The sequence below is a fragment of the Felis catus genome, chromosome F2, assembly GCF_018350175.1.
Source record: "Felis catus isolate Fca126 chromosome F2, F.catus_Fca126_mat1.0, whole genome shotgun sequence".
Lineage (NCBI taxonomy): Eukaryota > Metazoa > Chordata > Mammalia > Carnivora > Felidae > Felis > Felis catus.
In genome coordinates, this window is record NC_058385.1 from 40,635,563 (window position 1) to 40,651,150 (window position 15,588).

Below are 15,588 nucleotides of genomic sequence, written 5' to 3' on the forward strand. Positions count from 1 at the left end.
TTTTAAAAAATACATTGGAAGTAGATATTTTATAGCAGAGACTAACAGTATCTACTTTCACAAGGAATTTATAAAGGTTTAGAATATGATTATTCCTACAAAAAAAAAAAAAAGAAGAAGAAACATTTCAGCCCTCTCCTTCAGGATCAATGAAATACTGGGGTCTTGTGGAGGGCATAAGTTGTTTGAGCAAATGTAAAAGGAATCCAGTAGGAAGATATTCAAATTGCTGATCATCTAGATGCCAGAAGCGGCAGTAATTAGAATCTGAAACCAATTTTACCATATATGTTAACTAACTGGAATTTAAATAAAAACTTGAAATTAAAAAAAAAAAAAAGTAGAGGTAATTAGAGTTCCATTCATCCTCAGCACCAGATGTTAACATAACAAAAAGGCAAACTAGGGTGATCTAGCTCAGGACTCAGCCCCAGAACAGTCCCCTTATGGTAACTCTCATGCATTTTCCACCTGTGTGAATAAAAAAACAACTGCTAGATGGCTTTGGAGCCTGAAATGGAGATTTTAAGAAATGACAGATTTGTTCTGGAAATGTTATTAATGTCACTCAAATATTCCCCCATTATATCCAAGGAAGTATATGAGTTAGTAATACATAATTTATTAGTCTTTGACAGAGATCTAAAATTACAAATTCTATCACTAACAGTTCTGTTGATGTTTCCGTAGCTTTTAGAGCTAGAGGTAAGATGCCTTGCAACATATTTGACAGTGAATTTCTATGAACATGAGAAAATTTGTATTATTAATTCATTAAAACATAGTCTAAATAGGAATATACACTTCTTTGATATTATGAAAGATAATAAAGAGTCTTGAAATAATTTTGTATGTCACCATGTCTCAGATGCCCGATACATGAAAATAAATAGTTGAGAGAATTAGCTAGTTTAATTTAGATATTTTAATTGGTTATACATATTTCATTTTCTTTCTGTATATAGTTTTCATTCTTTCTGTATATAAAATTTCATTAATAAAAATTGTTTTAATTTTTTTCCAGATTTTTAGATTTATACGTAATACAGTAGGACAGAAGAATTTGGCATCCAAAACATTGGTGGATCAAAGATTTCTGATTTAATTTTGTGAATAACTTCAAAGACAACATAGCTGTGGCAAAAACAGTCATGATCATCAGGTTAGTTTGCCAAAGTTTTTAAAACTTTTAATGCAAATTATTCTATTTTTATTTGTTTTCTAATCTAAAGAAAGATTTATTTTTATAATTTGTGGATACATAACTTCTTTGTGAATATGTAGTGTGATATAATGAAGAATGTTGTTTTCCCATTTGTGGTGGTATTTAATTCACCAGTTCATAAAGTAGATAAACTGACAACAGGGCAAAGGAAATCTACATGTTGCTGTCAGCATAGCAGTCCCCATCATTTGTCTCTGTAGATAATTTTGTAAACTGGGATTTGCCTACATTTTCTCACATTGACAAAATTACTTAGTTCCAAGTTCAAGGCTAGTTTTCAGTTTAAGAGTTTCTGGTTTTTACTTAACGTTATGGTAAATAAATGTTGAAAACTATTTTCAAGTACTTAGAAATTTGAAATTGTATATTGCTGACTCAATTTGCCTCATTTTAATTTCTCACCCTGTTTGGCAATGGACTAATTCACTCTTGGATTAATAGGCATCTCATGAGATGGTATATATTCATTCCTTTGTATACCTGTATTGTTAGGTCAGGAAATCTTTCCCGTAAAGCGTGTATATATCTTAACTATCACTTACATTTAAAACAAAGCTATGATGTGTGACATTTTCCCCAATATAGTTTTTCATACATTTTAAAAATTACATTTTAAGAGCACTCCCAAGTTGTGCTCTTCCATTATATTTAAAGATTATAAATAATGAACTGTAAATTTATCATGCTATATTGACAAGGTGATTTATTGAAAGCAAACTTAGGCTTCATAAATCAGTACACTTGTATTTTTTTTAAATAAGGAAAAAAAATTAGGATCCAAAATATACTTAATGTAAATTCTGAACCATGTAGTAATAATTTCCCATGACATAATTTTTTTTCTTTAAAATACTCTTCAATAATCCTTTTCATTGTATACTGTATACTTGAAAGTCATCTTATGTTTCAAGTATAATGATCATTAACCCACAAACCATCATTTCTTACTGCCTTCTATGTTGATGCTGTGTAAATACGTAAATATAATGTTATGTAAATATTGTTTCTATTTTTTAATTGAACATATGGAATAAAACATTTGGTGTCTCTGTTTCCTGTTTGATTAATGTGTATTTCATGAAATAACATTTAGGAATATACAATACTATTGCGACAGGGGTCCCCAGCCTTTGCCAAAGTTGAATCTTTTACATTTCTTTGAGTTTTAAGAATGACTGAGGAGAAAGAAGTAGGGCTAAGAAGTATTTGAAGTATTTCAAGTATTTGAAACTAGTTTTTGAAGGGTCAAAGTACAGGAATGCCTTTATAAAACCTGTAAAGAGAAACAAATGTAATAGCCTGGATTTTTAAAACCCCTTGCTCAGAAGCATATGAAAGAAATTTAACTCCCATTGCACACATGAGAAGTTAATATTTATGTGAATGTTTGAAAATGGGAATTTCAGACAATAGGTGAGTCGGCTCACCTAATAAATTAAAACAGAGAAAAAACATTTTAAAACATCATTTTTCTATACTAGTTTTATACAGTGTTGCTTTTTACTTCGGTTAGATACATAAAAATGTGTTCAGATTTTCATATGCTGTTGATTCCTTTGTCTACATTGCCACAATTTAAATTTTATGATCAGGTGCCTAATTTTCCATTAGCTCTATAATCTTATGTCCGTTTCTGTGGCACCAATTTACGGTACTTGTCATGTTACATCCCCAGTTTTACTGATTACCTAGAAACATTTGATAAGTCTCCTCATCATTTCATACTGAAGCAAACTCTAGGTTCACCTGGAGGTTCTTTACAAGCTGCTGTGTGCTTAGTATCCTACTTAGAAAATGCATGGGTCCCTGACAGTTCTGCAGACCAGTCTCTGTTATGAGATGTTTATATTTGCTCATTTCTCTGGCACTGCTGTCCTAACAAACCCTTTTGAGAAGGCTCTACTGGTTACTAGATTGAGAGGCCTTCAAAATGACCACTAACTCAGTGCTTGCAGGTACAAAATATGTATCCTTTTTTGTTGCCTATAAATATTGACAAATAAAAGCCGAGGGGAAATATAAGTCAAGGAACAGTATCACTTAATGGAGAATGCTCCAGATTTAGTAACAGAAGCCCCGGACTCAAATGAGAATTTGAGTGCCTCTGTCACTTACTGGCTTTGGGACCTTAAACCAGGTCATTTGACATCATTGAGCTTTAGTCTGCCTCTCTACAATGGAAATAATACCCTTTGTTTTCTGCTTGTTGTGAGGATTAATTCCTTATCTTAATGATAAACATAACAGGAAACTATATACACTAGAATTTTTGTAATTTTTAGTTTAAAACACCTGCCTCCAAATATATTTTCTATCTTGCTAATAAATTATTTCCATAATATTAAAACCCAGATTACTGATCTCAGTAACTAACCAGGAACTGACCCCAGCCTCACCAGGAAGAGGCCCTCCCTGGTAGAGCCATCAGTGAAAGGCAAGAAGGAAGTGTCATCACACCATGTTTAGATACGGTTCATGGTACAGATTAGAAAAGAGGGAAGAGGGGCACCTGGATGGCTCAGTCGGGTGAGCATCCAACTCTTGGTTTCGGCTCAGGTCATGATCTCACGGTCATGGGATCGAGCCTCGTATCAAGGTCTGCACTGAGCATGGAGCCTGCATGGGATTCTCTCTGCCTCTTCCCTGCACATTCTCTCTTTCTCTTTTCTCTCTCTCTCCCTCTCAAAATAAATAAATAAGCATAGAAAGAAAGAAAGAAAGAAAGAAAGAAAGAAAGAAAGAAAGAAAGAAAGAAAGAAAGAAAGAAAGAAAGAAAGGAAGGAAGGAAGGAAGAAAGAAAAAGAAAGAAAGAAAAAGGAAGGAAGGAAGGAAGGAAGGAAGGAAGGAAGGAAGGAAGGAAGGAAGGAAGGAAGGAAGGAAGGAAGGAAGGAAGAAAGAAGAATAGTTGGAAGCAGGAATTTAATTTATTCATTTATTCATTCAAATAGTATTTCTACTCTTCCCACTCCACAGCCTCTCAGGAGGGTCTTAGAACTGGTAGAGGAAATAGGTGTGTTAACCAATAATTGCAGGGAACTGAAAAGTGCTATAGCCACCAGGGTGTGATGGGAAAGCTCTTAACTGTGCATCTGCTGTCATTAGAACTCTTACCTGAGAAAAGTGGTATTTAATCTAAAATTTAAAGATTAACAAGACAAGGGCAATCAAAGCAAGAAACAGTGTATACTCTGAGATGAAGAAACATAGCATTTGGGCACTACAGGTAGTTGGAATACAGAATATGTGTATTCTTTATATGTTTAAATTTTTCTGTATGTTACGATGTTTTGACATCTTAAATTTTTTTCTGGCTATTTTTTCTGGGATTTGAATTTCAGCAAAGGGCATAGCAAGTTGCCTGCTTTGACATATAGACTAACCAATCCAGATCCATACCCCTGTCTGGCTCATACATGCCCAGGAAGCAATATCCTGCCTTAATCATCTCAGGACCAAGTACCAGGCAACTAAAGAGCACCCCACAGCTTAGAGCCCACAGTGATTATTTCAGCTAGCCAATCCTGTTTACCCTGGCCTGCCTTGCCTTTCCTGCAGAAATACAGAGACGGATAAAGGCTGGGGCCTAGGCTCTCCCCTTGCTCTAGTTCTGCCTCCTGACCAGCACTGGTGCTTCCCCGTGTGGCTCCGTGTGACGTGGGTGCCTGCACGGTATGGCACGCTCTTGTTTGTAAGACCGTGAGTATAAGAACTTCTGTTTTCCTGAGCCTCTCCTGTGTCTCTTCTTGTGGCCCCACCTGACCATCACGTAAAAGAACACAGAAGAGTACATTTGGGGGTTTTAGAAGGAGATGAGGTTGGAAAGGAAAATAGGAGCTGTATCATGAAAGATTTTTACATCACGCCACAGTGTATAAAAAGTTCAACCAAGCTAAGCTTACCGGCTGAATACTTTACCCCAAAGAGTGAGTGAATGGACAGAGGCTGCATGAAAGGATCGTCTTCCACAGTCAAATTGCCCTGGAGTACTTGGTGGTCCATGGGCTAGGAGACTGGTGCTTCTGCTGTCTGTTGCCTGGCATATCATGTTTCATTTAAAAAAAAAAAAAAAAAGCATTGCCTATAAGACAAGCAGCAAAGGGTAGTGGTTGACAACAGAATCTGGAGCCAAATTCACTGTACTCAACTCCTGGCTCTTACTAGCTGAATGATTTGGAGCAAGTTACTTACCTCCCTGTGACTAAATTTCCTGCTCCTTAAGAGGGAATAATAGTACCTACCTCTAGAGTTTCGGGGAAGATTGAATGAGTTACTGAGTATACAGTGCTTAGGAGACTGCCTGGCACATAGCTAATACTATGCCAGTGTTACCATGTAGTAGTAGAAGTAGCAGTAGTAAGTCCTATTCATATTTAATTCTGAAAGAAAGACCCGGGTTAGTCTCTCTGGGGCCAGCCTTAGGACACTGTGACATTGTGGAGAGTGCTAGAAGTAGTGGTGGACAAACTGCCCAACACAGAGCAGTCTGTGGGCTTTAAAAAGAACTTCGCATTTATTATCATTATTGTTACCAAAAAAAAAAAAAAAAAAAGACATGGCTGTGGATCTTCCCAGGATAAACAAATGACCACTGGAATGAAATATAGAAACAGGTCCACAGACCCACAGTCACTTGATCTATGGCATGCAGTGCAGTGAGGACAGGGTGTTTTTTCAATGGTCTATTGAATATCACAACAGAAAAAAAAAACCTAGAATCCTTACCCCTATGTCACACCTACACAAAAATCAATTTCAGGTAGATCGTAGATCTAAATGTGAAAGGTTAAATGCTAAAGCCTCTAGATGGTAACACAGGACAATATATTCATAACTTTGCTGTAGGCCAAGATTTCTTTAGACCCAGAAAAGATTAACCTTAAAGGAAAACATTGGTAAGTTGGACTTTACAACTTACATTAAATTTGCACTTACATATATTTCCATTAAATGTAAATGTAAATTTGCAATTTACATTGAAATTAGGAACTCTGTTCATCAAAAGGTACAATTGTAAGAACGAAAAGGCAAGCCTCCATATGAAAAAAATTTCGAAACATATTATCTGACAAGGCACTTCCATCCAGAATAAAGAACTCATCAACTCAATAAGGAAAAGACTAACAAACCCAAAAGGAAAATGGGCAAAAGACTGCAGTATGCATCTCTCAAAAGAGGATTTCTGAAGGATCATAAGCACAGATGAAAAATGTTCAGTTAGGTGGATGGTTATCTCAGGTGGGTAGAGTGTGGCACTAACAGCGCTGACGTTGCGGCTTTGATCCCCGAACAAGCTAAGAGGGGCATTAGTTCTTGTATTTAGTAAAAATTAATATTTTTTAAAAGGGCTCAACCTTAGTCATCCTGAGAATGCAAAATGAAATCAGTGAGATATCATGGCAGAATCACAAAAATGTCTAAAATTACAAAAATTAAAACACCAAGTGTTCCTAACGATATGGAGCAAATGAACTTTCATGCTATGTGTCTGATAGAAAGTAGAGGGGATCAGTCTTTATCCGTAACTTTCCACTGGATTTCTTTGTATTTTAAACCAGTCTTTACTCAGTGTTTGAAGCCACGGCTGGCAGCAGATGGCAGTAGAGCGCACACTAAACCCTTCCCCGGTTTTCAATGAGCGTGCAGGCTGGGGGCTGCCGAGCCCAGAAAATGTCGTGCTGCTTCTCCCCTCTCTTCACTACCTCTGCACCCCTCCTCGTTTCCACTGTCCCAGCCGGGGACTGCGCGTGCTCCAGATGATAACGTGTACTACTCTATATGTAGTGCTGAGGTTTTCAGCTCAGGTTTGGGAACTGAATGCTAAAAATAGAAATACACTTTCATTGATCTCCTAGATAGAGGGTCATAAAACAGGTCATGCCTAAGGGGGAAACAAAAAACGAATTACCTAATTATTATGGAATCTCTCTCCCCTCATTTTAATGAAATACACGTTTTCATTTAAATCCATTAAAAAAATCAAACCATTATCCAGAGTATGTAATGCCTCCTTTACAAATCTCCCCAAATGGAGACTCCTTGGGACATTTTCCTGCCTTTCTCTTATTTATAAGAGGCGCCTGGCTCCTGTGAGGGGTCACTGGCTGGCTCAGTTGGTGAAGCACAAGAACTCTTTTTTTTTTTTTTTTTATGAAATTTATTGACAAATTGGTTTCCATACAACACCCAGTGCTCATCCCAAAAGGTGCCCTCCTCAATACCCATCACCCACCCTCTCCTCCCTCCCACCCCCCATCAACCCTCAGTTTGTTCTCAGTTTTTAACATTCTCTTATGCTTTGGCTCTCTCCCACTCTAACCTCTCTTTTTTTTTTTTTTTTTTTTCCTTCCCCTCCCCCATGGGTTCCTGTTAAGTTTCTTAGGATCCACACAAGAGTGAAACCATATGGTATCTGTCTTTCTCTGTATGGCTTATTTCACTTAGTATCACACTCTCCAGTTCCATCCACGTTGCTACAAAAGGCCATACTTCATTTTTTCTCATTGCCACGTAGTACTCCATTGTGTATATAAACCACAATTTCTTTATCCATTCATCAGTTGATGGACATTTAGGCTCTTTCCATAATTTGGCTATTGTTGAGAGTGCTGCTATGAACATTGGGGTACAAGTGGCCCTATGCATCAGCACTCCTGTATCCCTTGGATAAATTCCTAGCAGTGCTATTGCTGGGTCATAGGGTAGGTCTATTTTTAATTTTCTGAGGAACCTCCACACTGCTTTCCAGAGCGGCTGCACCAATTTGCATTCCCACCAACAGTGCAAGAGGGTTCCCGTTTCTCCACATCCTCTCCAGCATCTATAGTCTCCTGATTTGTTCATTTTGGCCACTCTGACTGGCGTGAGGTGATACCTGAGTGTGGTTTTGATTTGTATTTCCCTGATAAGGAGTGACGCTGAACATCTTTTCATGTGCCTGTTGGCCATCCGGATGTCTTCTTTAGAGAAGTGTCTATTCATGTTTTCTGCCCATTTCTTCACTGGGTTATTTGTTTTTCGGGTGTGGAGTTTGGTGAGCTCTTTATAGATTTTGGATACTAGCCCTTTGTCCGATATGTCATTTGCGAATATCTTTTCCCATTCCGTTGGTTGCCTTTGAGTTTTGTTGGTTGTTTCCTTTGCTGTGCAGAAGCTTTTTATCTTCATAAGGTCCCAGTAATTCACTTTTGCTTTTAATTCCCTTGCCTTTGGGGATGTGTCGAGTAAGAGATTGCTACGGCTGAGGTCAGAGAGGTCTTTTCCTGCTTTCTCCTCTAAGGTTTTGATGGTTTCCTGTCTCACATTTAGGTCCTTTATCCATTTTGAGTTTATTTTTGTGAATGGTGTGAGAAAGTGGTCTAGTTTCAACCTTCTGCATGTTACTGTCCAGTTCTCCCAGCACCATTTGTTAAAGAGGCTGTCTTTTTTCCATTGGATGTTCTTTCCTGCTTTGTCAAAGATGAGTTGGCCATACGTTTGTGGGTCTAGTTCTGGGGTTTCTATTCTATTCCATTGGTCTATGTGTCTGTTTTTGTGCCAGCACAAGAACTCTTGATGTGGAGCATGTGACTCTTGATCCTGGGGTTGTGAGTTCAAGCCCCATGTTGGGTGTGGAAACTACTTATTTTATTTATATATATATATATATATATATATATATATAGAGAGAGAGAGAGAGAGAGAGAGAGAGAGAGAGAGAGAGAGAGAGAATATTTATATTTAAATATATATTTACATATACAGCCATATATACTTTACATATATTTAAATACACGTATTTGCATATATTTAAATATTTATATTTAAATATATAGAGACTCCTGTGATTACACTGGGCCCACCCAATAATGCCCAACTCAAAATCCTTAATCATATCTGCAAAGTCCCTCTTAGCATGTAAGGTAATATATTTACGAGTTCTGGGAATGAGGATGTAGACATCTTTGGGGGGCCATTATTCTGCCTGTCACAAGCACTAAAAAGAAAATCTACAAGGTACAAGAGCACAAAACGTGGAAAGGACATTTCAGCCAAGACATGAAAGATTAGCGTAAGTCAGCCAGGATGATGAGGTAGGAATGATGGTGAAGATGTCCAGATAGAAGGAAAGATATGTGCAAAGGCCCTGTGGCAGGAGCAACCTCATTTACAGAGGTCCTGGATCAGCCATTTGACAGAACTGACCAACAATAAAGAAAGTATTGTTTAGAGTAAAAAATACAAAGCAAGAAAAAAGCTTGCTTCCATCTAATTCCTGGCTTTGGCCTTCCTCATTGCAGCAACCAGAGTAAGATTTCATTTTGTTTTAGTTTTAGCTAGCTAAATGTGGTTCCATGCAATGAACATTTCTCATTTTCTGGAGTCTCTCTCAGAACCATCGGGTCATACTGTTTCAAAGGACTGTTTACATAGTAGGGGGAGGAGACACCAAGCTCAGAAGCCAAAGCCAAAGCCCTCATCCTATTTGGGAAAGGTCTGTTCCTTGCTGGGGGTTGGCCATTATTCTGATCATGCTTTCACATTGGCCATTTTCTTTTGCAGCCACTCTTGCTGTGAGTTGCTGAGGGACAGAACTGATGCAGCAGGAAAAAAAACAGCTGTTTAGTCTACCAGAGCATTAAAAAAAATAGTTTAAAAACAAATCATAGAGCTCTTTTCCCCCTTATGTCATTTTTGAACTTTCTTCTCAAGTCTGCTCTGACAGAAATAATTGTAGCCTAGTGTTTGCATGGCACTTTGATTCCCAATGTTTTAATAAATGTATCCTCTTCAGCTGCCTCTGTCGTAGGAGCCCAGCTGCCAGGGAGACTCATGAAATGGACATTTTCAATGTTACTTTGTACATTACTAGGTCATTTTCCCTCTGACCCTCAGGAGGTAAAGGGTTATGAGATTTTATGCTGCAGAGTATCTACCTTAGACCCTAACCCAAACAGAATCCCAAACCAATTTCTCCAATTCTGTCTTCTCTCCTTAAATACTATACATCTGTGGGAAGAGCCCTCATTTAGCCACATTTTTGGGTTTTTTGTATGCTGAGATAAAGAGGCAGAGCAGAATTGTAGCTCCGAGCAAAAGCTTTGAATTCTGAGGGATCTATATCCGAATCCTCCGTTTTCTTTGTGTGTGACTGTAAGCCCAAGCTTCAACCTCTATGAGCCTCTTCTTCATCTGCAAAACTGGGTAATACCTCTCTCAAGAGAGCCATTGTAAGGATTGAAGGAGATAATCCTGGCTAGTTACCTGGGAAAGGTTAAGTGCACAATGAGTGTAGCACAACATTGTGATTGAATTATTATTGTGACAACCACAAAACGAATTAATGTGGCATGTTTTGCTTATTTGAATGCTTCTGTAGTACACCCAAGGCAAGTGTAGATACACAAATCCAGAGGAGGAGAACTGACCCGACCACAGCGTTCCAGAAAAAAAGAGTAATGGTTTCAACAGGCCAACAAGCGCAATACGGAACAACATTGGGATGAGGTTGTTAATACAATTTATGGCCACATTAGTTGAGTACCCACAATCCCAAAATAAAGGAAGAAACGGTCCTCTTATGTGCTGCCCACATCTAACCCATGGTATTGTGTCTAGTTCTCAATGTACCTGGTTCTCAGGGGCCCGATGAATTGGGCTGTTTGGAGGGTGATGATGTTGAAGGATCTAGAGCTGTCCCAGGGAAGAAAAATAGAAGGAACTGGGGAGAAGTTTAACCAGGACCATGATACCTCTCTTCAAATATTTGTCTCATGGAAGATGGAGTTAACATCCATATGACTCCTAAGTACAAATTAGGATCAATAAATGGAAGCTAAAAAACAATAGATTTCAGCTTAAGAGAGGGAAGAACTTTATGATAATTTAGAGCTGCCTAAATAATAGTGGCTACTTGTCATTCAGATCTTTCTATAGATGACTAATGGCAATAAGTCTGGGGTATGGAGAGGAGTCACCTGCCTTGGGAGAAGGGATAGACCACACAGCCTCCATGGTCCTTTCCCAGTCTGCCACTTGGGCGTGCACATAAAACCTTCCCAGGCAAAAATCACAACACCAAAGAAGGGTGTCTGTTTGCCTCCAGATGGTAAGCCTCAAGAACTGAAATACTGAAAACACCTAAAGCAAATTGCCTTGCACACAGCACAAACTCAAGTATTCCAGACTAACTGGACCATACCAGGCTTTTAGTTATATAGTTCTACCATTTGGGCAAATATCATTTATTCCATGACGTACGTGTTTATGTCCATAAAGTGACAAACCTTGTTATTAGGTTTGTCCTGAGGGGTCCTGTAAATAAGAAGTGGTTTAGGAAAGAATCTGAAGCGGATGGAGAACAAGTGAAATCTTTGTGACTTGTTTCTTCTTCCTCATGAAAGAAATGAGTTCAAAGTTGAGATACATATTTAATAGGCATATGTTTACTAGAAATAGGCAGAAAGTATACTAGACAGGAATACCTTTTGCCTTCCAGTCTAGCATACTTTAGTCCTATCTCTGTCAGTACGGAGACTTTGACTAAACCAGTTATGCTTTCTGGACTTCGTCCCATCATGTGCAGTCCCAAAGATCTCTAAGCCATCTTCTCTCTCTAATTCCAGGATCCACAGTTGATAACTCTCTACATGGGAAATGTTAGATGAAGACAATGTTCATATTGAGTCCATTTGTCCTCAGACAAGTCATTTCACCTAAAATATGGTTTTTCATATTTTTAAATGATAGATAATAATCTTGAAAGGGCAGGTGGGCAAGATTTATAAGAAGTACAGCAGTTTGGGGTACCTGAGTAGCTCAGTCAGTTAAGTGTCCGACTTCTGCTCAGATCACGATCTCATGGCTTGTGAGTTTGAGCCCTGCATCAGGTTCTGTGCTGACAGCTCAGAGCCTGAAGCCTGCTTCAGATTCTGTGTGTGTCTCTCTCTCTCTGCTCCCCCTCACACTCACTCTCTCTTTCAAAAATAAACATTTTTAAAAAATTTTAAAAGTACAGCAGTTTAAACTAAGTCTATGTGAGAAAAATGTTACTGACCTTGACATTTGAACACGACCTGTGATATAGAGTATGCCATCATAAGACTATGAATTGCTATCCTAAAATAAATCAGCTTGCAGAAGAATATCACTAGCTGCCTATAGAATATCCATTCTCCACCTCTTTTCTTCAGAACGCTGGCTTCATTTGGAATGGAATGTGTTCAACTTCCACTGTGTAGGTGGCCATGTTTCATGGTAGTCAGCGAGAGACAAGCAGAAGTGCACTAGATGGGGCTTCTGAAAAGACTGCTGAGTTCCTCATAAAAAACTTAGCTGGCACATACTTTTTGTCCTTCCCCTCTTCCTGCTGGAAATGTGGTCATGACACCTGGAGGTGCAAAAGTCATATTGAGCTCAGTCCTGAGGATGCAGAGCGGGAAACTATGGAAGACTGGGTCCTTGATGACTATCGTGAGCAGGTGTATCAGCCCAGGGCTGCTTCAACTTCTTGCTACTGGGAACGAGAAACCCCTATTTGTAGACAGGTATCTATTACATGCAGCCTAATGCAATCCTGACTAATAAAATACTCCTAAACAAATACTTCCCAGTCAGCCCAAATTAATTACACCAAAGGGTGAATTCCACTTGGTACCCTCCAGAATGTCCTAAGAGGTATATGTAACCATCTACAATTCAATATCCAATGACACAGTAGAGACACCTACTCTTGTATCTTTCTTATAAATATGCTATTTAGTGCCAGAATTATCATCAATACCCTCAACAGTAGCAACAATAATAGGTGGGGAGCATCAGCCATGTTCCTTAAGGAACTTTTGATTAATTGACTGACTTCCAGCAGCATTGCTTAATTCAGACACATTTTGCAAGAGAAAAGAAAGCATTAACTCGAACTTTCTTGGATAACCCCATTAAACATTATACTTATGCCATAAAACTTCATTTAAGTACTAAGAAGGCAAAGAAAATCTTAAGTGTTTAATTAATTGTTACAACTAACATATTCCATGTTAAATTTATTATACTAGTTTTTACAACTATTCGCTTTATAGCATATTGGAGTCTTTTATGAAACTGAGTATATTTATGCTTGTTTTGTAGAACTCAAGAATAATTTTACAGTTTTAAGTGGTTATATGAATGTATACCTATCTTTGCTTTTATGACATGTGGTTGGTTGTATTTATGGTTTCTGCAATGCTGAGTTCTTGGTCAGGATGCTATTCTGTTATAATCTTTTTCCTAGGGTGACAATAGGTTCTATTCTGTAGCAGTCCACTTAATGATGTGGTTTCCAGGAATGCCTGCACTCCACTGAAGAATAGACAATAGACATGTTTTTTTCTTTTTCCTACCAGGATTTGTCTCTTATGTCCCTGCTGGAGAAAACAAGCTCTCTTCTTGGAACTCTGTCACTCAAGTCTGCCATCAAAACCGCTAAGATCCCATTTATCTGTTCGCTCTCCATCTATATCGTTCACTGACCGTCTCAGTTCACTTCTAAGTACTCAGGCTTGCACTAACACCACAGCCTCTGCTCACTAGGCTATTCCTCAGTCTCCCTTTGAGCAGGCCGGTCACGTCCCTCCAGTGCAGCCCGGGCCACCCTCTCCCTATGACTATACAGAAGCTAGCTGGTCGGCTCCTCTGAACTTCTTCAAGTTTCCATAAGAAATGCAATCACCCCAAACATTCTCTGATTCTTTTTAACTTTCTGAAGACACAGCCCCCAACATCTCCTCTCTCATTTTATCTGTTTCCTTCTCTCTTTCTTCTCTCCCCCTTCTTCCCAGATTCACCCAGGAGCTCCTTGTGGTGTGAGAAGCCAAACTCCAGCCTCTGTAGACCCACCTTTTATCTCAGGCAGGAACGGCGTTTCTTAATGAAGCAAGCTCTCCCGGTGGGGGTGGGGGGGGGAGGGATTCTTGTACCAGTTGCTAACAGAATATTCCCCCCCCCATCTTGTTAACACACTTATAATCACCACACCCAAAAAGCATTTGCTTGCATATCTTCATGAATAACCAGAGAAAGTGCTGGCCCAAAGAATCATTTCATGACCTTGTACTTTAAACTTTGTTTTTACATGTGATAATGTAGTAAGAATACAAAGGTTTGGACCTTTCTTCAACTTGTGGTGGTCATGGAAACTAACAGTAAATCAGGATAAAAACAGATCCTTGAAACCCAAGCCACATCTGGTATATTTGCTTCTGTCACAGTCACATGTTAAGTGTTCCTAGTTTTACACACTCCAAATGGGGGAGCATCCACACCATCTGATACTGAAATTCAATCATTTAAATGAAAAAAAAAAAAAACCCAATGACAAGAGGAGATGGCCCATACGGGTGGATCAGGCATTTGTTTGGGCCCCCTTCAAGTGAAAGGATGTTGAGAAGGACCCAGGAGAGACAAAGGTCCTTGGGGCTGAAGGAATGGCCAGATTGAGGAATCTCTGTGAGTTCAAGATGTGAATAAGCTCAGCTGACTAAGCAAGGGGTTAAAATAGAAATCAAACTTTGAAAATTTTGCCAACAATTGGAGTGATTTCTACTACAATGAAGGTTGCTACTCTATTTATTTATTTATTTTTAGTGTTTTATTTATTTTTGAGAGACAGAGTATGAGCAGGGGAGGGGCAAAGAGAGGGGGGGACAGAGGATCCGAAGCAAGCTCTGTACTGATGCGGGGCTCAAGCTCACGAACCACAAGATCATGACCTGAGCCAAGGTTGGCCGCTCAACCCACTGAGCCACCCAGGTGCCCCACTACTCTCTTTTAAAGAAAAAAATTGGGTGCTGGGGTGGTTCAGTTGACTGACTGACTGTCCGAATTTTGATTTCGTCTCAGGTCATGATCCCAGGGTCATGGGATTAAGCCCTGTGTTTGGGCTCTGTGCTGAGCATGGAGCCTGCTTAAGATTCTCTCTCCCTCTGCCCCTCTCCTCTGCTCATGCGCACTCTCTCTCTCTCTCAGATAAAAATAAGAAGAAAGAAAGAAAAAAATTGAGCCAACTGAGGCTAAATTTTACTAATGTAACAAGAATGTGTTCTCTGTCAAGAATTACACATTCAGATGAGAGCCATTCACCAGTGTTCCAACCTTCTCAGAATACCCTGTCCTATAATACACAGATGGAATGATTAGCTTCCAGCCCAACCCGTATATTATGATAAGTCCTGCCTCTTTCCAGTATTTTTTAAGCTTCCCAGTAGGGGGTGCACAAGTGTGTGCATGTGCTTGTGTATGTTTGCACATGAGCATGTATGTGCATGTGCTCACGTGCATGTGTTATGTGTCACAGCTGAGGACCAGAGTGTGGGGGAGGTAGGTTGGCTTATGATCTTCAAGTCGCCTCT

General features: G+C 39.0%; 1 protein-coding gene across 7 annotated transcripts in view; it reads left to right on the top strand.

Annotated features, from left to right (window-relative positions):
* Window positions 1-14,127, top strand: part of TMEM67 (transmembrane protein 67) — a 77,513-nt gene extending 63,386 nt beyond the window's left edge. For 4 of the 7 annotated variants that reach the window (XM_019822882.3, XM_045049908.1, XM_011291396.4 and 1 more), the window contains one exon: window positions 1,025-2,278. In XM_019822882.3, coding sequence (XP_019678441.2) covers window positions 1,025-1,105 — 81 coding nt within the window. In that variant the 3' untranslated portion in view covers window positions 1,106-2,278. Of the gene's footprint in view, window positions 1-1,024; window positions 2,279-4,780; window positions 5,323-12,393; window positions 13,099-13,584 lie in introns of those variants that run through there. The other 3 variants (XR_006592556.1, XR_006592557.1, XR_002151932.3) reach the window with 3 other exon arrangements.
* Window positions 14,128-15,588: the final 1,461 nt, after the last annotated feature.